The 22,912-nt window shown below is 33.3% G+C and overlaps 2 protein-coding genes and 1 long non-coding RNA gene across 3 annotated transcripts; 2 read left to right on the forward strand and 1 right to left on the reverse strand.

Moving 5' to 3' along the window:
- Positions 1–4,638: 4,638 nt before the first annotated feature.
- LOC141359648 (uncharacterized) lies at positions 4,639–5,785 on the reverse strand. The gene is made up of 3 exons (XR_012366130.1): positions 5,520–5,785; positions 4,864–5,432; positions 4,639–4,775 (listed from the first exon to the last, which is right to left on the reverse strand). It is a non-coding gene; the product is annotated as an uncharacterized lncRNA (long non-coding RNA).
- A 1,712-nt stretch (positions 5,786–7,497) lies between these two features.
- On the forward strand, positions 7,498–10,971 carry LOC141359545 (single-pass membrane and coiled-coil domain-containing protein 3-like). The gene is made up of 3 exons (XM_073862179.1): positions 7,498–7,678; positions 8,451–8,563; positions 10,165–10,971. Exons 1-3 carry the CDS (start codon positions 7,590–7,592, stop codon positions 10,851–10,853), a joined length of 891 nt encoding a protein of 296 aa, XP_073718280.1. The 5' UTR covers positions 7,498–7,589; the 3' UTR covers positions 10,854–10,971.
- Positions 10,972–13,809: 2,838 nt separating this feature from the next.
- LOC129453600 (single-pass membrane and coiled-coil domain-containing protein 3-like) lies at positions 13,810–16,366 on the forward strand. Its single transcript, XM_055217913.2, has 2 exons — positions 13,810–13,965; positions 15,438–16,366. Exon 2 carries the CDS (start codon positions 15,456–15,458, stop codon positions 16,137–16,139), a length of 684 nt encoding a protein of 227 aa, XP_055073888.2. The 5' UTR covers positions 13,810–13,965; positions 15,438–15,455; the 3' UTR covers positions 16,140–16,366.
- The last annotated feature ends 6,546 nt before the right edge of the window (positions 16,367–22,912 follow it).

Consider the following 22,912-nt stretch of genomic DNA (forward strand, 5'->3'; position numbering starts at 1 on the left):
ATCGTAAGGTAAAACGTTGTATTTTATAATGTTGCGTTGTATTATAATATCTAATTTGCTGTGTTATGAACAAAGCAATGCGATTTATCTTTGGTCTCGTCGCAAACCACACTTAAGGTATTTTAGGGCTTATGCTTTTGTCTGGTGCTGTTATAGGCAAACAGGATAACCTTTGACAAATTTGTCATGCATGTCAAATTGCTTTCATGATGTTTCAAAAAAGATTTTTTAAAGCATTGTTTTTTGTTGTGATATTTGAGGTTGCTGCAGCAGTATGATAGGGTCAGGAATTAATGAAAATATAGCTTATCATATCATATTGAAAATGCATTATTTTAAATGAAGAAAATGTTTGAGAAGTGGAAAGAAAGTGCCTAACAAGTGTTTATTTAGAATAAAGGCATATATTGAGTAGGGTAGGTATAAGAATGGCTTTAATTTATCTATAAGTGAAATAATAGATTAAATGCAGTGTACACATTAATAAAATATAGCTATATGTACAGCTTTGCATTCATATCACCTGCTTGCATGATTTCCTTCACTGTGACTTAATGTGTAAAACTACACTAAGTGTAATCATTATAACATTATAAATCATTATAAATCTAATTGGATCTACTTTTAAAATGTGAACGTGCAAAAGGACATATAAATGGCCCTTTATTATAAGACAAATGCAAAATAATATTGGATTGAAACATCCATCATTTTAGTGTATGAATCATTTTAGTCGAGAAATGGCTGCCCACCCAAAAATCCTGACTCCCCCCCCAGTCCAGCAAGCCTAGTACCGGGCCTGGTCCTATAGCGTCTGTAAAAAAACTGTAATAAACCAAAACCCTCTGACTGACAGCACTTATCTGTGTTGAAATCACTGGTTTGAAGTTTTATATTGTTACACTGTTTATATTCCTGTAGCTCATTTAGTTGACCATTGGTCATTTGTTTAATTTAAATATATGGAAACACTTTACAATAATGTAGTATTTGTTAACATTAGTTAATTAACATGCACAATGAACTAACATGGACAATTGTTGTGACATTAACTATAACATTAACAAAGATGAATAAATGATGAAACAATATTTTATATTGTTAGTTAATGTAGCTATCCTTAACTAATGTTAACAAATATAATCTTGCTGTGAAGTGTTAGCACATAAAACTGTATGGCTTAAGTGCACTTTGATTTGTATTACAGTGCGAAAATGTGGTGCTTAATCACTCACCAAACTATTTAGTCAACTAAATCTTTAGGTAACCAGTCATTTAGAAATAAAATAAATAAATCTCTTAAGCTCAGAATTAAAACAGATTATTATAGTCATATACATTTAAAAACATTTATTATTTCATTATGTATTATTCTATTATTAATGTTTCATATAGCTCAGTGGTAGAGCATTGTGTTTGCAATGCAAAAGGTCATGGGTTTGAACCCATAAAACACAAATACTGATAAAAGTGTATAGCTTGTAATGCACTGTAAGTCACTTTGGATAAAAGCATCTGACAAATGCATAAATATATACATTTCAAAGTATTTAGAAATGACAGGCAGTCTGTTTTGCTTTTATAAATGTTTTTAATGTGTCATCAGTTATTTGGTTATTAATAATAGTCGTGTTCATTTACCACAGATATGTGCTGATACACACAGAGATGTTTCTTCCTGTCTGGTCTCTGCAGTAGAGGTTTTATTTAAACGCTGTAGAGAGAAGCAGTTTTCAACAACAACATGAAGATTATTCAACTTCAGTTTTGTGAGTTTATTATAAATGTTTTGACTATCTTTATATACTTTTGTAAACTTGAAATTTTTTGTTATAAATTAGTTTGTAAAGTGGTTTTAAGACGGTCATCTTATTATGTCTTTTATTATCTTATAGATGTGTCAATGTGGTGTCAAGCTGCAGTCACTGTAGATCAACTAACAGATTTGGGGCAAAATGTGACTATAAACTGTGATCTGGACTCGGGTGAGGTTTATTGGATTTTGCTGGGGCAATCGGATTCTCATGCAGTGATGCTGCGCTCATTCTCAAAATCAGCCCATTACTTTAATAAAACATTTAAAAACAAATATTCAGTGAAACACCGTCTGGTGATATATAATATTACTGTAGATGAGTTAGGAGTTTATTACTGTATGAACACAGATACACCTCCAAAACTCAGTAACAGCACAAGATTGAACATCATCGGTAAGCACATTTTCTCATTCAGTTACGTAAACATATTAAACTGACAATAAAAGCGACTGCTAAACTGTACAAACTTTATTTACAGAACCAACTCAACTGAGTGAGTTCTGTACAACAATCACACAACATCCAACAATCAGACAACTGTAAGTGAGCAAAACTCAACACATTGCACAACTTTCATCCTCATTTCTGGTCTGCTGAATGTCTTTCTGTTCATTACAGGTGATATTTTTAGCTATTCAATACAGTCATGTGATTTTAAAACTATAATGATGTTGTTTTATTAGAGGTAATTGTGTAAAAATATTTTTAAGGGGGACTAAATAAAGATAATTCATAAGGGGGCTAATTCATAACTTTAGGCATAGTTGACCTGCAATGTTTCTGTTTAAAAATATAACATAATTTTCCTGATTGATTTATAAGTATTATGCATGCATTGTTTATTATCTTAAAATGTGATAAAATTGTGCAAAACCAGGTCTGGTGGCAGCTGTTTTTGCTGTTAATAATAGTTGTTGGACCAGATCTGGAAACAGTTCAGGACAACTTTATAAAACTGATTTTATAAAACACCTGACACAAGAACAACATCAACACCCAAACCAACTACAGGTAAAACCATTAACTAGCATTACTTATTTTCATAAGTAAAAACAAACCACAGTAAACTACTGGTTGGATTACAGTGTGAAACATAAATTTAGTTTAAGGCACAATTGTTGTTTAAATGTTAATATTGATTCTCCTGTTAATTTTTCAGTATGTGACGGTGGTTTATCAAGCGGTGTAAAAACTCGTAGCCAAACCACGACAGCAGGACGCCAAAAACATAAACAAAAGAATATTCTTGATTTTATACTTATATACACTTACAATTAAAAATTGCATGAATTATAACTTAACTTGGCAAGAAGTGATTTTGATTTCTCTCTGAAACTAACCATCAAACTAACCACACACTGAACTCACAATACATTAACCAGATTAAATGTTAGTATTTTTTATCACAAAAGAAAATACTTTAAACTTTAAACCTTGTTGTTGTTGGTTATTGGTAGTTTTTTTTTTATAGCTAAAGCAGTTGTGTAGTATTGTTTACAGTTTATTTTCTATACAAAAAAGTAAAATCAAAGTTTATTTAAATAAAAAAGAAACTCTGCCAATCCAAATAAACATTGTTCTGTGTTTCTAATATACTGTTTTTATTTTATTTTTTTGGAGTTTTAATTTTGTATTTTTGTTTTTAGCAACAAAACACATGTTTAACAAAACCCAGAGATGTTTTCCACTGGTTTTGTCACTTTAAAACTACTAATAGAGTCTCACCTTTAACTAGACCGGTGGTTTAACCTTGAACCGAGTTTGGTGTTTTGCTGAAATCTTTTAACGTGTTTGTAAAACAGCACTCATGGTTTTCTAAACCTCAAATGGAAACAGTATTTCAGTATTGCTTCTGTGGTTTAAACTTTGTCTTATACTTCATGAAGAGATGTTCATTGTTTGTCCCTCGACCTTTACATTCACTGTCGCACATTTGTAACATATGAAATAAACCTTTATACTTGATAAGTTTATATTGCCATTTATTTTGTTTAATTAACAGAAAAACAGACCGATACAAAGATTAAACTCAACAAAGAGTCAGTGCAAAACATTCACATGAATAATTTAGTCATAGTATATTTCTGTCATTTGTCTTTAGTGGTTTTCTGTTGAATATCAACACCTGATCTTTATTTAAACACCCACAACATCGAGTCCAACCATCAAGTACCTGTTGTCAATCAACAATCAAAAACAAAAGACATCACAACCTCTACAGCAGTTATCACAGTAAAACATGGTAGATTTCACAAATATGATTTATTCATGACTTTAACATCAACATTATCTGATTACATTAATACTTTATTAAACATTATAAGAAATGAAACCGATAGAAGAGCAGAAGTTCAGTCGACTCGAGTGTCTTCAGACTCCTCACAAGTTGAAAATCTCACTGCAGTGTACTGAACATACAGCAATATAAACATTTAAAATAATTACATTATACAAGTTTAACACTGTGGTTTATTTTACAATAGTCTTACAGATATCAAGTAATCAAAACGCATATATTATTATCACTATAGTACAGTAACAGTACAGTGAATAAGTCTTAGGCCACCATGCCAGCAATAATTTGTTGTTTTTTAACAAATTAAAAATTAAATCCTCATTTCTAATCAAAAGACTTCAGGACTTCAGTCTGTTTAAAAAGCTCAAGATGTGTTTAATGCCAAGAGAGGTCAACATTAAATACTGACTGATGCCTGAAGAAGAAAATAGTTTTTTTGTTCATTTTGTGTACATGTTTACTGTATTTTCTGTTTATATCTGAATAAATGAAAACTTTGCTAAAACAACAAAGCTGATGGTGGTGGCCTAAAACTTTTGTACAGTACTGTATGTATATATTAAGATAGTTTACCTGCACTCGGCTCATCTCTTCATGTTGTTTTATATACACATGTTTAGTATCCTGAAGCTTTAATCTTTCTTTAGAGTAACAACTAACTACTGGAGATATAAACAGTATAACATGAATATTATTACAATCACATGACTGTATATTTAATTGATGATGAGTTAAATAAAAATAACTCACCAGTGATGATAATGATCAGAAGAGCAGATATAATGATGATAAAGTGCCATTGTGTCTCATTGTGTATACACTTCACTAAAGTTTCATTCAGATACACAGATAACTTTGTGAGTTCAGTCGGCTCTAAAAGGAAAATTATTTTTTTAATAACGACTGATTGTCAACACTTTCATTTTTTTCAAAACAATTGGTAAATGATTTAAAGTGTTTAAATAACTTGGGAATTAATTATAAACACTTACCGATGATGTTCAGTCTTGTGCTGTTACTGAGTTTTGGAGGTGTATCTTTGTTCATACAGTAATAAACTCCTAACTCATCTACAGTAATATTATATATCACCAGACGGTGTTTAGATTGTGTTGAATATTTGTTTTTAAATGTTTTATTTAAGGGAAAAGCAGATGTTGGGTTTGAGAATGAGCGCAGTATCACTGTATGAGAATCTGAATGTTTCAGTAAAATCCAATAAACTTCATTTGAGTCCAGATCACAGTTTATAGTCACATTTTGTCCCAAATCTGTTAGTTGATCCAAAGTCTCTGCAGCTTGACACCATATGAACAGATCTAGAGTCAAAATAATTGTATAAAAGTTTTATAAATTTCACACTGAATAATGTATTATTGTTTAAACAGTTGAAGTTATAGACTTACAGATTAGAAGCTGAAAGATCTTCATGTTGATCTCTTGCTTTTGCATGAAGGTTTCTTGTTTCTTTCACAAAGACACTGCAATGCATCTTTACTTGAGACCAAAGTGAGAGATATTTCACACGAACCACTGAGAGGAAGTCATCATCAAACACTTCCTTTAGCACCCTCATGTGTTGAGTTTTGTATTTATTCATCAATCTAGTCAAACAATAACACTGACAGATTCCCAGAAACTGAGCTAGTTTGATCTACCAAAATAAAGTCTGCATACGTTTTATCCCAAACCACTGACCCACACAGTTTTATTAAGACATTAAATGTTGAACAGCTGGGTGCAGTTGCCCTCCACCGACTGCGTTGATGAAAGCACGATGGGAAAGGCTTGCTGATGACACAGCTTAATGCGCATTGGCCCGGGGATGTCAGCTGATGACTTCTTAGTTCTAAAAACTCTACTACCTATAGTAGTTTTTATTTTTTTTTTCAACTTATTATTGACTTATGACATTTATATTTTAATAACTTTTGTATTTTGTATTGCAACCGTCTGCTCTCATCTAAATTTCAGTTGAGACAAGCCACATCTCAAACAAGCCTAAGTATAACATATGATGACATCATAATGGGTGATGATGTCACAATGTCAATGTTGTCATAAAATATGGTGATGTCCTAATGGGAATCTATGTCATAATAGATGATGGAGTCATAATAGATTAAATCATAATGGGTGATGATGTCGTAGTTGGTTTATGATGTCACGATGATGATGATGATGATGATGATAATGTCGATTACATTATAATGGATGATGATGATGACATAATGGCGCATAATTGGCCATGATGTCATAGTGCACAGCTTCCCTGTCAAACAAATGTATTTATTGAATAAAGTATCAAAAATCTAAATATTGAGTGGTGATAAACAAAAGACTAACAAGCTACAAGTGCCTTGATTTTACAGCTAATTAGCTAAAATATGAATACAGATTATTTTTGTCTTTAACATGCATGACTCTGCAATATTATTATGGCCATATAGGCTGTACTTAATGGTAAATTTTTAATGGGGCCACGGAAGTGAGGTGGCTCCGGTGGGTGAACAACTGCCTATTGCCCTCACAGTCTGCAGTGCCCCCTTTGTTTATAAAACTGCACTGTAAGACTGTGTAACTGGATTGAACCTTATTATTTATGCATTTAGGAAAGTGCATAATGCATTCATGACCCTCTTGCTGCATTAAACAGTCTATGTTCAGTCTTCAGATGCTGCTTTTGTGCTTTTTGTCTGCAGTGAAAAGACTAGTGACAAATTTATAGTGTCACATGTCATATAGATATATAGATCTAACTTTATTCTTAATAAATCGAGGAGTGGGGTGTATTTTCTCACTTGACAACCTGCCCCCCAAAACGTGCACAGCCAATGTATTAACCTTTAAACTTTTAAAATAACCCTGTGTTACAGCTTCCCTAATTCTATTCTGATTTGTTGAAAGTTCATGTTATGAACTGTAGGGGGCAGAAAGGTGCAAAATGTGGTTTGTTTTTATCTAAAGACAAATCATTTTCTGTCTGGATTTCCTGTGAATGCAGCCTCTCGTAATAAGTTAAGATACCTTTTACATGCAAGGAGTTGTTTGCTAAAGTAAGTAAACAACAATTGAACAGTAAACAGTTTTAGCTGTAACTTATTGAGGCATTTAAATGATAGTACATGTAAATGGGAACGTATAATAGTGAATGTTTGTGTGTTGCTCAGTGTCACATTCAGTGTAATCTTGTAGGTAATCACACTACGCAAATAACAAATGTTTCATTTATTTTTTTAAATAAGAAAAAACTCGTTGCACTTTAAAGAAACAGCAGTGACACATCCTGTATACCATGAGGATTACAGTACTTTGGCAGATCACTGATTAAGACGAGAACCTCCTCCCTCTCCAAAGTTTGGAGATTTAAGTCTGCTGTTTACACAGTTTGGTGCAGCACAATGAAAGTGAAAATAACACAGTGCTATATAAAGCTGTAACGGTTTTATTCGTGTCCAGTCCAACACTTCAGCTGAATGAATGAAGATCAGCAGAGTGTTAAAGACCTGAATCACAAACAGCACAAAATACACCAGAGATCTTCAGTTCTTCAGAACAAACCCAGGTGAGCAAGAACAATATTTTAAGGTCTTAAGGTTATTTATGTATTGCTTTGTTTTTCCCAGTTAACAAAATGAAGTTCCAAGAATGTTCCTTAAAAGCTCATATTAATGTTAAGCAAATGTTCAAAACCTTCCAAACATTCTATAGCAATGTAATGCTTTAATGTTCTCTCAACGAGATTGATTTATATATTCACACTTATGTATACTAATTTTGTGACGCATATGGTTATCTCTGCATTTATTATTATTTTTTATATTTAAGGGTAGACTGAAAAAAATAGTAAATTCTATTTAAAAAGGAAATTTGTAAAAACAAAACAAAAATGTAAGTATTTCTAAATAATACATTATTGAGTAATTTTAAAAAAAAAATCTCTTAATAAAGTAAGAGTTGAAAATGCTTTGTTTCATTTGAATATTAACAAATGTTAAGGTGGAATAAGAGATTAAAAAACTATTGGGTTAAACTTAATTTTAGTATATAGAAATTAAACCATTAAATTGTTCTGGTTGCACATAATTAAATTCAGTGTACTACACATAAAAAAATAGTAAATTATACTGAAATTTATGAATATAATTAATCTGAAATTACTTAACAAATATAAGTACAACCAACTTAAAAATATATCTGGATTTAGATACATTTATTTTGTGCAACCCTTTAACAATTAAGATAATTCAACAAAACTTTTTTTTAGTGTATGCTATTGTTTTCAAACATTTACCTTTATTACCTGAAATTCCTATTTTATTGTCTCTCTTTTAAAGGAGAATGTCTGAAAGAAGAGAAATCAATGTCCGTGAAAGTCAAGAGTCTCAGGAAGGGATGAGAAGCAACTCCCAAACCTTTCCCAACCAAATCGTTGAGGCTTTTCACAATGGTTTGTCCTTCAGTCCAATCACTCTTAAACAATCTAAATTTTGATAAATATAGGTCGGGTAATAAATAAACCTATACCGGGTTATTGTTAACCCAGTGCTTCTCAATTATTTTCTGTCACGCCCCCCCTAGGAAGAAGTAAACATTTCGCGCCCCCCAACTCTCCGCCGCGACTGTAAATAGTATAATTTGTCTATAAAATTACACATCTGCAAAACATTGTATCCTTATTAACATTAAAGAAAACACACAAAAAAATAAATATCAATTAACTTACAACAAAGAATAATTTATTAACATTGTTTTTTAGTCTGTAACAGAAAAGACTTAAAATACATCAATTTGCCTGAAATAAAAAAAATCAATCCTTATTTAAAGTTTAATATTTTTTGACCATTTGATACTGAAAAATTAAATAAAATATAATCAATAAATAATAATAAAAAACTCAAGTGGCTTATCAGCATGATTGGGGTGTAATTCTTTAAGTGACGGTGCAAAAAATCACTTTCTGAAAAAGTATTTTCGCCGGGGTCTCGCCCCCCCCCCCCTGGTGTCGCTTCGAGCCCCCCTGGGGGTCCTGCCCCACTATTTGAGAAGCACTGTGTTAACCTAACCTTGAGCTGAAACAACCCATCATGCATTACATGCAGGTTTCTTTATTTATCACTTGTTCTGTCCGATATTTCAGTCGTACAAAATTTTGTGATATAGTCACGTAACATTTTGAGTATTTTTTCATGATATTTTCACGAATTTTTTTGTGATCCTATCACGAATTTCTGTGTGCAATTGTCACGTATTGGTTTCTCAATTGTTTTGTCCTATTTTCTTACCCTTGGTATTTCGGTTTAGGGTTAGATTTACATAAAATGGCATCCACCCAAACCCAACTCTAACCCTAACGCCAGGTGACAATCAATGGTTTAAAAATCAGAAAATATAAAAAATAATTCCGAATTTTTTTATAAACCAATACTTAAAGTGACATCCTAACGCAAATACCAAATCTAACCCTAAACCGAAGCAGCAATAGTTTGAAAATAGGAAAAAGCAGTTGAGTAACCAATACATGACAATTATACGTAAACAGAAATTCGTGATATCACGAAAAAACGTGGAAATTCATGAAAAATATAATGAAAAAAAGAATCAAAAAGTTACGTGACTATATTACACAATTTCGTGGACTGGGTAGGATATTTACAGTACCCAGTTTTGGGTAAAAAACAACTTAAAGCAACACTATGTACTTTCCATGTAAAAATGACTTACAGCTCCCCCATGTGGTTGAAAAGCGCAACAGTGCATGATATCAGCCTGATATCAGACACTCTTCTGCAAGCAGGGGGAGGGTCGGAGCTGTGTTTCCTACCCTCCACTTTCAGAGTGTGCTTGTAGCAGCTAGGAGGTTGCTCAGGTTGCAGCAACAGTACGATTTGTCCAGTTAAAAGTTGTTCTATCACTGAAATAATATTAGAGACATAATTTAAAGGTAAAAAACTACATAGTGTTGCTTTAATTCCCAAGAACACAAGAACTAACAAAAATGTACCATGTTAATTGTTTGCTTAATAAATGTACTTTACTCCTCATCAACAGGAAGCACCAGAATGCGGTCTTGGTTCTGTGGCAAAGAAGATGAAACTAAGAAAGAAGAACTGATAAGATCTACACAATCCCTTCACCACTACATACACAAATACTTCAACATCACTAACAGACTGTCAGAGATCCTCAATATTCAGATGAATCAAAACATCTTACCTGCAGTCTCAGCGAATAAAAGTGAAAGTATCGAGCAGAACTGTGTCAGGGTTAGACGGGTTATGAGCCAAATCCTTGGCCTATGTGAAAGGGAGGACAAACTTGTTCAGAAGAGCATTGAACCTGCACTTTATGAAAAGATCGCCTTCTCTGTTGGGTCACTGGAAGAAAAGGCTGTAGTGATAAAAGACGTGCATGATAAAACCATGGGTGTCTTGGGAAATGTCTTCTGTCCTGTAGTCACTTTTCAGCTGGCCAGAAGTAATCTGACGGATGTAATGCCTCCAGTGGAACTGCTTAAATCTCAGCCTGTTTCATCATTCGTCCTGCTGGGAGATCTCAAGCAGAGCAGTAAACTAATCACTAAGCTTCTGTGTGGATCGCAAAACCATCAAACGAGCCTTGATAAAGCCATACAGTTAATGCAAGATCTCCTTTCTATTCTGAGGCCGCCCTGTGACTCCTACAATGATATTCTTTGTGATGTGGAAGCCTATGTGAAGATCATATCCAAGAAGATGTAGGAGAGAATTAAAAAAGTTAAAGAGTAAATAAAAGAGTTAAACATAGCAAATTTATTTTAAATATCTGCTACATTGCTTTTAACTTAATTTTACACCACTCTCACAAATCTACAAAAGAAAATTAAACTTCTTGCGTAAGTAAATGTGTGTGACGTCTTTTTATCTGGAGTAATGTGCTGTCAAATGAAAAAATGGTTCCAGTACCCTTTAAAACGGTCCTAATGGACCAGATATATACAGGGTTTCCCGCAGAACATTTCAGTTCAGGCGGCCCGCCTAAACTTGGAAACCCTACCGCCTTAACTAGGTCGGACAAAAAAAATTGTAAGCACATAATTGATGGCCCCCATTGACTTATATTTCAAAATAATAGCAGTGTTCTAATAAAAGCGAATAAAGTGCAAACATTTTAAAAATAATAATAATAATAATAATAATACATTTTATTTGTATTGCGCCTTTCTTACACTCAAGGTGCTACAACAACAATTAAAGAAACAACACTACCCCATAATTACAACACACTAAATAATGGCAATAACAGCTATTAGATTATAAAATAGATTCATTAGTAATATGTGTTTAAGTAATTTCTTAAAACAAGTAAAAGATACAGCATTCCTAATAGAAAAAGGCAAAGAATTCCACAGCTTAAGCACAACACAAGAGAACAACCTCCCACCAATAGTTTTGAGTTTGTAGCGAGGCCAGTGTAGTTGAGAAAGCACAGGGGTAATATGGCAGCATGATGGTGTATAGGTCAAAACACGAGCAGCTGAATTTTGCACATATTGCAGTCTCTTAATAAAATTTGCAGGTAACCCTGCAAATAGAGAGTTGCAATATCAAGCCTAGATGTTATAAAGGCATGAATGAGCCTTTCGGCATCAGGCATGGCAATAAATGGTCTTATACGTGCAATTTTCCGAAGATGATAAAAAGCTACTTTAGTGACAAATTACAGACATGTGTCAAATTACAGACATGTGCAGAAGGAAGAATCAGGCACCCATCCAGACTGGATTTAGATCCAGTAAATCTAAAGTTATTAAATTTATTTACAGTAGTTGAACTGCCAATCAAGAGAATTTCAGTTTTTGAACCGTTTAATTGTAGAAAGTTCTGTTTCATCTAGGCCTGTATTTCCAATAAGAAAGCTGATAAAATTGTAAATGCTGATGTATTTACAATGAAATATCCCAGACTGTATTTCAGAATAATCTGCGCAACATATAGATACTGAAGAGAGTAGGACCCAACACCGACCCCTGGGGTACACCTTGCAGTAAATTAACAGTCTGAGATTTATTTGTTCCAGAATAGACAAACTGGGAGCGTTCTGAAAGCTATACCAAAAAAGACCTATCCACTTCTAAAAAAATAGAGTTTATTTCCATATTTCAAATGTATTAAAAACATTACACATTCAATTACAAATCAAAGCATAAACACAATTTAGTATGTCTTGTTCTTTTAAAGGGAAGCAAATAAAATGAATATTAAGCTGTAAAAAAATAAAATAAAATTAGCAGTGTCAACACTTAAAACCGAATATTTTTAAAGATTTAACTTCACTTTAAACTATTGAATTGTAACTATTTAGTTGCATTACCATTGTTGTTGATATCTGCTGCACATCTGTGTCAAATCAAGTCAACCAACTTCTGTCACCCAGAAACAGGTATTTCAACCCAGGATCCACAGTTCCTGACAATTTTTAGGTTATGCGTCAAAAATGTCACCCCACAAGATTTTGCCCTCTTGTTGTGTTTTTGGGGTTGTTGTCTTATTAAAACACCCATTTTAGGGGCATTTCCTCTTTGGCAAAGGGCAACATAATCTCTTCAGGTATTCTGATGTATTCAAACTGATACATTTTATCTTGTGTGCAATAAATAGGCCCAACCCATACCATGATTTTTGCACCACCATGTTCAACTGTCTTTACGGTGTACTGTGGCTCAGGACACAAAATGTCACGTCATTTTTCTTTGGGTCAGTTGATGTGTTGATGTGATTCTGCTCATGACTTTATTTAAACAATGGTGCTTAACGGGGACTTCTTGCAAACAGCTTAGCTTCATTCAGATGTCTTCTGACTGTCATAGTACTTACAGATCATTTTAGATCATCTTTGAGGTGATGAAAGGCTGAATCTTTGCATTCCTGACTATTTTTCAATCTGTATTAACCGTAGTTGCTTGTTTATTTCCATGTGCTTTAAGTTTTTGTTTTGCCATTTTAAAGCATTTGAGATCATTTAAAGCTGAGCATCATAAACTTTGTTGCATTTCTTTACGTTTTCCCCTCTCAAATCAACTTTTTAATCAATTTGCGTTGTTCCTCTGAGTAATGATTGAATGGTCCATTTTAATTAGAAATTCAGCCGCAGATATATTTTATAACAATGGGAGAAATATTTACTTCCACTCTTTCCTAACAAAGGACAAAAAGAGAGAATGAACTCATTTTCCAATTAAACATCACACTGCTATTATTTTGATCATGCCACTTTCAATAAAACAGTATATAACTCAGAACAAGTGGTGTGGATATCATTTCAGATGGGTCTATTGTTTTTCTATTACACTACTACATCTGTAAGTAAATCATTTCCAATGCAGAAATATTACTACTACAAATAACAGTGGTTTAGCAGAACATAACTGTATTAACCTATAAACTGGTTAACTCATTTTTTCGTATTCTGCGATAGTGCGATAGTTCATGTTATCGACTGTAAGGTGCAGGAATGTGCTAAATCAAGTTAAATTTAATCCAAACACCCAAATCACTGACAGTCTTAATTTCCTGTCTTTTACAAATTACATACAGGAAGTTCTTCACTGAAGTAGGAAAACAATTCAGCAGTAAACAATCTTTAAACAAACCCAGCCAGGACATGAGCCCCCTCCCTGTCCCAGGGGATTTTTTGTGTGCAGTTAGGATTGTCGCCGTAAAAGTGAAAGTAACACAGTGCAGTATAAAATGCAATGGTTTCATTCCTGTCCAGTCCAACATTTAAGTTGAATGAATAAACATTAGAAGTGTGTTAGAGACTGAGATCTGAATCACCAACAGCACAATCTTCAGTTCTTTAGAATAAACCCAGGTGAGCAAGAACAATAACTTAACTTTTATTTCATAACATTTTGAGTTCAATTGGAAATAGTAATGGGAAATATTGTGTAAATATCAATCCATCCAATTTATCTGTTGTACTGTACATTTTCAAAAACTCTCGGTTTATACTTAATGCTAGTGCAGTGTCCAAATGTAAGACAAAATCTTGTAAAGATAAAGCTGATTTTCCAACCACATGAGTTGTTTAAAATAAACTCAGTTTGGCTAGTGCATATTATAAACAAAATGATCTTTAAATAAATCCTAACATGATTAACAAAAGATATTTTTATCATAATTGCTTAGCACTTTATATTTAATATGTTTTAATTGTCTAAAACAGGTTACTGCAGTACATTTAATAGTTTAATGATTGTGTAAGTGTTTAATGTTGTACATTAACATTGTTTCACAGATTTTTAGCTGTAAATCTTGTTTAAAACAATATTTTATTTTCCAAGATCAGTGAATTGTTTAAACAGTTGTTGTGAATTTACTCTAATGCAGCATGATGCATTCAGCACTGAACACAAACCTCAACTGTGACAAATAAATAGTTGAGAAAACAAAAAATAAGGCTTAAAAAACGAGTTCCCTTAATGAAAAGGTTTTGATTAGTGAACCTAAACTTGTTTATTTTTTTTTTCTTTTGCTACTCAAGTTGACAAGTTCATATATACTATATTAATTTATGTCACTTTTGTCATTTAACAAATTTGACTGCAAAACCCTCTAAGTGCATGCAAAAAAATCTACTTCTTTTGACCAGACATGTTGATAGATCACGTGACATACGTCTTCATAACAACAAGTTATTATGATGTAAAACAAGCGCAATTTAACCACAAGGGACAGCTGTTTTATATATGTATTTGCGTTTGAATAGAGGCACTTTACAGCTTTCGGGCATTTTTGAATAAAACTACGTCCCTCCGTCTTCTTTTTGTTGAATAACTCCTCGTCTGGTAGGTCATCCAGGTAATTTTTTGTATACTATAAATTGTTTTTCGAATACTATGAATTCGGACAAACTACTTGCCTCTCCTACTATATAATATGAAAGTATGCGGACACAGCCAGTCACTTGACGCGGATGTAGTACGTCCGAATTCATTCATACTATCCATATTCATACTGTTTTAACAATCGATTAGGAGGTACTTCATATAATTCAGTATGTACTGCAATTTCGGATGAAGGCTTTGTCTGCTCTCCAAGAAAGTGTACAGACTATCTCCCTTGCTATATACAATTACCCAGATTACAAATGGCTTTCTCCATCTACAGCACATGCTTTAAATACTTGTTATTCCTGTCATTCAGCATCAAATTTGGCAAGAGTATCTGAAAATAAGAATTATAATGCCTCAACAAAAATTGATTTTGCTTCAGCTTTTTGTTTTTAAACAGAATCACCTATTACACTGTAATCCTTAATTCATTATCTCTCTTTTATTCAAGACTTGGACACAAAGCACAATGAATTTCGCTGATATCTTCTACCCTGAAAATCCTAAAATGAGGGAGACGCTTATCCGCAAAAGTCAAGAGATCGTAGAACTGATGAAGAACAACTTCAGAGCCACCAACCAACTCATTGATGTTCTAAAGGAACACTTGGGATTGCGCTTCAATCCAATCACCCTGAACGAGAGAGCTACTGTTAAGGCCAACTGTGATGTATTAATTCAACGCATCCGTGAGATCCAGACTCGGCTGGAGAATATTGACAAGGAGCTGATGGAGAAGCTGGAACCTGACTTATATGAGAAACTGAAGACAAGAGATCTGTCTATTCCTGAACGTGCAAAAGTTTCAGAAGTTCTTCGTGGAATTCAATGTGGTTTTGCAGGCTTTGCAGCCCCTTTTGTGGTCGGTTGGTTATTTCAAAACGTGGCGATTCTGGGAGGCATAACAGGCACATGTTGGGTCATTGCAACAGGGTTATTAGGCGGTGTTGTCTTTGGGGTGCTATTAATGGGGATCGAAATGATTTTTCAGGGCATCCTAGGGAGTATTGAGCGTGATCGGCTTAAGCAAGCTCTTAAAGAGTATGAAGATGCTTTAGAGGATTTTAGGCCAGCTTCTGAAAAATATCAAGATAGCATAACCGAAGTCAAGTTGACTATTAAACGTATGGCTAATATGAACGAATTGTCTTAAACATCAACATCAATGGCTTTTTGTGTATGATTTAATTTTTTGTTGTTTATATTGTCAGAAGTATTTGCTTGAACAATAAGCAAGCAATTCATAACAGCTGACTATTCAAAAATATCTGAATTTAAATTGAAATAAACATTAGAGTAAATATGCAAAATGTAGACAAACGCTTATACATTTGTGGAGTTGAATACTTAAATAAAAGCACAAATGTCATTTGAAACATCCATCTGTCTTTCTTAATTCAGAGAAATAAATTGTTTAACATTTACTAATGGCTCCTGAATCTACATTTAAAAAATTTTAATTTTGTTATTTACTTGTTCTCAAGTCATTTAACCCTCCTATTATGTTTGGGGTCAAACTGACCCCAAAGCTACTTTGACATCTTTGAAAAATATGATTATTGTATTTTTAAACCTTTAAACCTACTTTTTGACTTGAAGTTACTTTTAGTCACTTTGGATAAAAGTGTCTGCCAAGTGTATAAATACAGTATAGTCCTGTGAAACTGATCTAATGAGTGTTTTACTATTAACACGTGGAAAACTGGTAAAACTGTTGTCAAATAAACCAAATCTTATATATTATTTTCATTACTACATTTATTTTCTTACTAAAATATCAGAGATGGGGGACTCAAGTCAAGTCATATGTCATCAAGTCATCAAACTTAAGTCGCAAATTTGAGACTTGAGACTTGCTTGACAAATATTTTAAAAAAAAAACTCGATTTAACTTTGACTTGACATTCTTGATTTGAGACTGGACTTGGACTTGAGTTAAATGACTCAAAACAAATTTTTTAAAATATAAATATTGGTTTTTGAACGCACCACTAGTGCGCAAACTAACCACGTGACCAGGGGCCTCATTTATAAGGCTTGCATACGCACAACTTTCCATGCAAAGGTTGTGTTCTATAAAGAAAAACTTGACGGCGTACGCACATTTTGGAGACAATTAATGGGAATTGGTGACACAGATGGAGAGAAAGTAAACTGAAATTAGATTGAAGAAAGTAAATATGGCAAGAATGATTTTAAGTATTGATAACACACACATATTTAATTTCACTATCATATGTTAGATCCATGTTATCATGATTATGAAATCCAGCAGTGTTATTTGCACTTGTACTGAGAATTGTTTCATATACATCTTGTAAAATTCAATCTTAAATCAAAAATCATTTTAAATATTTAATCAGCGCTGTCTCAAGGTCACGTTGTCCACTACAGGAGCGCGATATAAACCGACAGATGGATAGCATCAAATATCCATTAAATAACTGCAGAACGCAGTGTAAATAACCAAAAATTGTCCTTAATTAATGTGCATTTTTATCATCAAGTGTCAAAGTGTAGAAATACAGCCATCAAGCTCCCGGACAATCGTTTCTCTCTATAATATTGTTAGTCCTAAATATTATGTAAAAACCTGCATGAGGAAACATGCGTTTACCTATTACATTAAAATACATATTTACTCTCACGTGTACAAGTTAATGCAAGTCTGTTAGATAAAAGGAAATTACTATTTATGTTTTTAAATTTAATGATTAATTTTTTATATGTCTGTTTTTTGTATAGCAGAGGAGAATGCTCGTGCTGCTGGAGAACAGTACGCATAAATCAGACGCGTGCACAAAAGGAGCAGAAAACACATATTTATTTGTTGGCGCATTGTTGGCGCGGGACGACAACGCGGGTTTGCCTATCACACACATGAATACAGCATCACAAAAATGCTTTTAAATATGAAAGATTAAAGGATTGAATGTTAAAGATTATTATTGAGTCTCTTGGACATAAATGAGGATTAATTATGAGATGTAAGAAGGTGCAAAGAGCTGCTTCAACTGTAGCCTGGTAAGTAAATAAATGCTTCGCTTTAAACAAATGAATCTGTTTTTAAATGTTTTTTAAATGCTACCTCACGGATTTATTGTATATGATGACTCTGTACCTGCGGATATGGTGAGATGAGAAACATTTTTAAGTAATGCTTAAAAAAACTTGTGACGCTGTCCAAGTGCTGAAACGTACGGAGAGCCGTTTGTAAATTGTTTATCGCCTGTTCGTTACAAATAAAGTACCTTTTCTTACATACTTGTAAATTTTTTTGATGATATTAGATAGCCATACATTTAAAGCAATTAAAAGCCTGCTTCTTTACTTCCATGACTAAAAGAAAACGGGTTTTAAAGGTTTTAATAAAAAAATAACAATTTCAATACAAGTGAAAAACAACACAATTATTTAACATTAATCTTAAACTGGGGATCTTCTTCCTCCGCTTAGTTTTTCAGTTTACAAAGTCCGTCATCTAAATAGGGATTAGACATAGCGCCAGCGCAACAGGCTTTTAAAGGGGATGAGGGTGAGACTCTCATTGGTTTATTGCAGGTTACACCCAAAATACTCCCATTACTCTTTAAAAAAAAATAGGAACAACCCGTTTCGACCATGCGCTCAAACCATTTTTCCCGTTGTTAAATTAGCAAAGTGGACACGCCCAACATTGTGCTGTGCGCTTTAGACAATGCGCTTAGATCTTTAAAATAGGGCTCTGTAAATGCTTCGGTAATCCCTGTAATGCTGCCTGACTGCAATGCTGGAGGATTACGAAATGGCTTGTGTTTATTGGCTGGGCACATTTAGCTTACGATCCCAGCCTCATTAATATGAGGATCAGCATACAGGAGGTGATTTGCATTGACTATATATGGTTAAAAATGGGCGTGTATAGGGCGGGATTTTCCGGTGATCTGTGATTTATAAAAGGAATATTGCTTGCTGGTGTGTGTACGCATGGTTTTATAAATCTGAATATTTTTTGCGTAGGCTATTTTTGGCTTTTATGCGTACATTTAAAAACATTCAATGACAGGCACTATGGCAGCTGTCACAGTAGGCAATTGATGATTTTTGGAGACAGAAAGACTCTATATCATCTTGAAGTCACCAGCCTCTAAGAATACACTATAGTGTCGGAGTTGCATGTACCCCATGCACACCGTTTGACCATTTTAAACTGAAAATGACAAGAAAACGAATGAAAACTTTCAATGAATGTGGAAGCAGGGAATGTTAGCTATGCACACTGTGATTGGCTCATCGCGTTTGGGGATGTGGCTTAGCCATAGGTCAATTTGATTGGTCATCTCGTAAACATTTTGACTTTATCTTACTTAATGGGGCGCAGCGCAGACCTGTTGGCCTATGACATCACACTACCGCGAGATCGCTTTTAAACAAACTGAGGCATTTACTGTTAAATCAGTCTCGCAGTGCTAATGCCGATCGGTCTGCGCGACGCCGAAAGAAGCCAAACGAGCGCTGAACGTTGAGTCAAATAAGACGAGCATCAGAAAACGACAGAGGTCCGGACCTCTGGGACCCCCTTTTTTGGTGGCCTGATTTAACTTTTTTGAGAAAGACATTTCAACTGCACCGCAGATGTTTGTGCTCCACCAGACACTCAACTAACATAAACAAAATGTGCGTGTAGATGGAATAAACCGTTTGTTGTATTAGCAAGGGGTGGGACCGTGAGGCTTTAGATAGTTTAGTTATACAAAATGTAGTCAGTCAAACAGTTATTCAGCCAATACACTAACTTTGCATTTCAAACAGTATACTGACATAGTTGTACCTAAACACTTTTATGCTTTTATGTTGGCCTAATTTCAGTTACATATACAGGATTTGTAGTTTTGATTTTTATTTATTTTTAGTTTTGTGTGGACACCTTTTAACAGAAATGCATATAATAATTTTTTGTTGCAAATAAAACACTCACAGTCCATAACTACGGTAGATTTAACAGTGTTTAAGATATAAATTTTAAATCATTAAACATTTGTATGACTTGCCAGTGACTTGCTTGACCCAAGCTGCGACTTGATTTGAATTGCTTGCCATAAAGCAGTGTCTTGACTTGATTCTCACAAAGATTGACTCGGACTTGCTTGAGAGTTGAAGGTTAAGACTTGAGACTTAAAGGAACAGTATGTAAGAAATGTATATCAATTAATCATAACATGGCCCTGATATGTCACTAGAAATCATTTTCATTTCAAATACCTATATCACTCACAACAGCAGTGCGGCCAGGATATTGTCATTTAAAAAGTGGAGTTTCAGCCCTCAAATGATGTTTATGTTGTCATGTTGTGTATTGGCCACCAGTTGGGTGATTGCAGTACCAGTTTTAGCCACAAGTTTTGTTGTTGCAATACCAGTTTTGGCCACAATCCTACATACTGTTCCTTTAATTGTGACTTGCACATGTGTGACTTACTCCCACCTCTATGGAGGACCACAAGGGTCATGCAAAATGTAATAAAGAACTTCAATATTTAATAACCACCTAGACAATAAAAATAGCAATTAATACATTTGTTTAAAAATTCATTAATTAATCTATAAATAAATAGACAAAGTTACAAAAAAAACATTATGTAACATTTTGTTAGGCAATAAAAAGTGAGATTATAAAAATAATGTAGACATTAAATATTTATCCATTAATAAATAGTTCAAATTAATATAACAATTTACAAAAACAACATAAAACACTCAATAAGTTCATCATTTTAAATTGCATTTATAAATTTCTCAATTAAATAATGGAATTTCAAAAAGCGATTTAAAAAGAAACATAAATAACTGAATTTACAGTATAAATTGAACTACAAACACAGGTTTAAATTAGGCATTTAAAAGGGCATTTCCTTTTAACATTTCTGTTTTCATTTTCCCGATGGTTCGCCTTATTATTTTCGCTATTCGATTTGCTTTTCGTTTTAGCCTCTCTATTTATCTTTTCCGTGACTCTTTGGGTCCTCATCCGAGATCTATAAATCTGCGCATGACATACAATCAGAGCCAATCAGCATGCTTGTTACATCCACCTGGCCATAGCTAATTTGCATTTCTCATTTGACAATTTGCAAGGACATAAAGAGTCACGGAAAAGATAAATAGAGAGGCTAAAACGAAAGCAAATCGAATAGCGAAAAGAATAAGGAGAACCATCGGGAAATGAAAACAGAAATGTTAAACGGAAATGCCCTTTTAAATGCCTAATTTAAACCTGTATTTGTAGTTCAATTTATAAATCCAGTTATTTATTTCTCTGTTTAAATCGGTTTTTGAAATACATTTTGAAATTCCATTATTTAATTAAGGATTTGTAAATGCAATTTAAAATGATGAACTTATTGAGTGTTTTATGTTATTTTTGTAAATTGCTATATTACTTTGAACTATTTATTAATGGATTAATATTTTATGTCTACGTTATTTTTATAATCTCACTTTTTATTGTCTAATAAAATGTTACATAATAATTTTTTTGTAACTTTGTCTATATATTTATAGATTAATTAATGAATTAATCTATAGTTATTAAATATTGAAGTTATTAAATTAATGAATTAATCTATAGTTATTAAATATTTAAGTTCTTTATTAAATTTTGCATGACTCTTGTGGTCATCCATACACCTCTGCTAAATATACACTACAAAAGATACGTTATCATAGAAATGAATCTATCAAATAAACAATTTATGTACATAAAACATAAAAAAGTTATGTTTTTTCCTACAATTTTATTTTAAATTAAGTTATTTAGCACATATTAGGGTCAATGACCCCAAACATTAAAAGTTATGCTAATATTTAACAAGAGGGTTAAAAGTGTTTCATCTCTTTCAGTGCACATTTTCTTGCTTAGACAGTTTTTACTTTTTAAGTGTGTAAACCGCAATATCCACAAGAAGAATATAGAGAAGTAAATGTTTTTGGACACATCAAATATTTGACATGTCGAGTCGAATTCTTCATTTAACACTTAATTTTTAAGCTTGAAAGGTTTTCTGAATGCAATGGGTGTGGATGGTGATCAAAGTCTGGAGAACAAACAACATTCTTCACGCGGCTTATCCTATATCACTAGTTCCTGTTATTCTGTGGATGTTGTTTATCTGTACTCAATCCCCTGGTGAATTTCCGCTTTGCCACCCTTCCTGCTGAGGGATGATCTGCTTTTCTGGCATATCTGTTGCAAGTTAAAACTAGAATTCAGTATAAAAATCCATATTATTCCCTGTGTAGTGTTGGATAATATCATTAAAATGCTAGACTTTTTAAGCACATGTGCTAAATTGTTCGCTTTAATGCTTATATGTTCTGTATGTGAATGTTGATTCATACCAAAATGCTTTTTTGCATAGTTGTGTTTGACACATGACAACGTCTTTGGTTACGTATGTAACTGTTGTTCCCTGAGAAGGGAACGAGACGCTGCGTCTCCCTTGACATACTTTCTGCCCCCTGTCTTTGTTGTTAAGCCTCACAATTGGTTGAATTTGATATAAACATTCAAAAGCACTTACCACTGGAGATGTCCCCAAAGTGTCACCCCAGGGACACAGCGCGAGTTCCCTCGAAAGGGAACTGTAACAATGTATCTTAAAAGGTAACACAATGTAACCTTGCTCTCCCTTCAAATGTGTCCCCACATTTAGTCCTTGAATTTGAGGGTATTGGATCTGGAAAGTCCTTGAAAGGTCCTTGAATTTGAAGTTGGCTAAGGTGTGGGAACCCTGTATACTGCTACTTGTGCTATAAGGAACACATTTTGTATAAATAATAAAATATATATTACCATTAAAACTATACAAATTTACTGCACTCATTTGCATACTTAAAATGAAAATACAATTTCAAATTATTTTTTGTAAATAACAACCAGTGTAAATT

Source organism: Misgurnus anguillicaudatus, chromosome 23 (assembly GCF_027580225.2).
Source record: "Misgurnus anguillicaudatus chromosome 23, ASM2758022v2, whole genome shotgun sequence".
Lineage (NCBI taxonomy): Eukaryota > Metazoa > Chordata > Actinopteri > Cypriniformes > Cobitidae > Misgurnus > Misgurnus anguillicaudatus.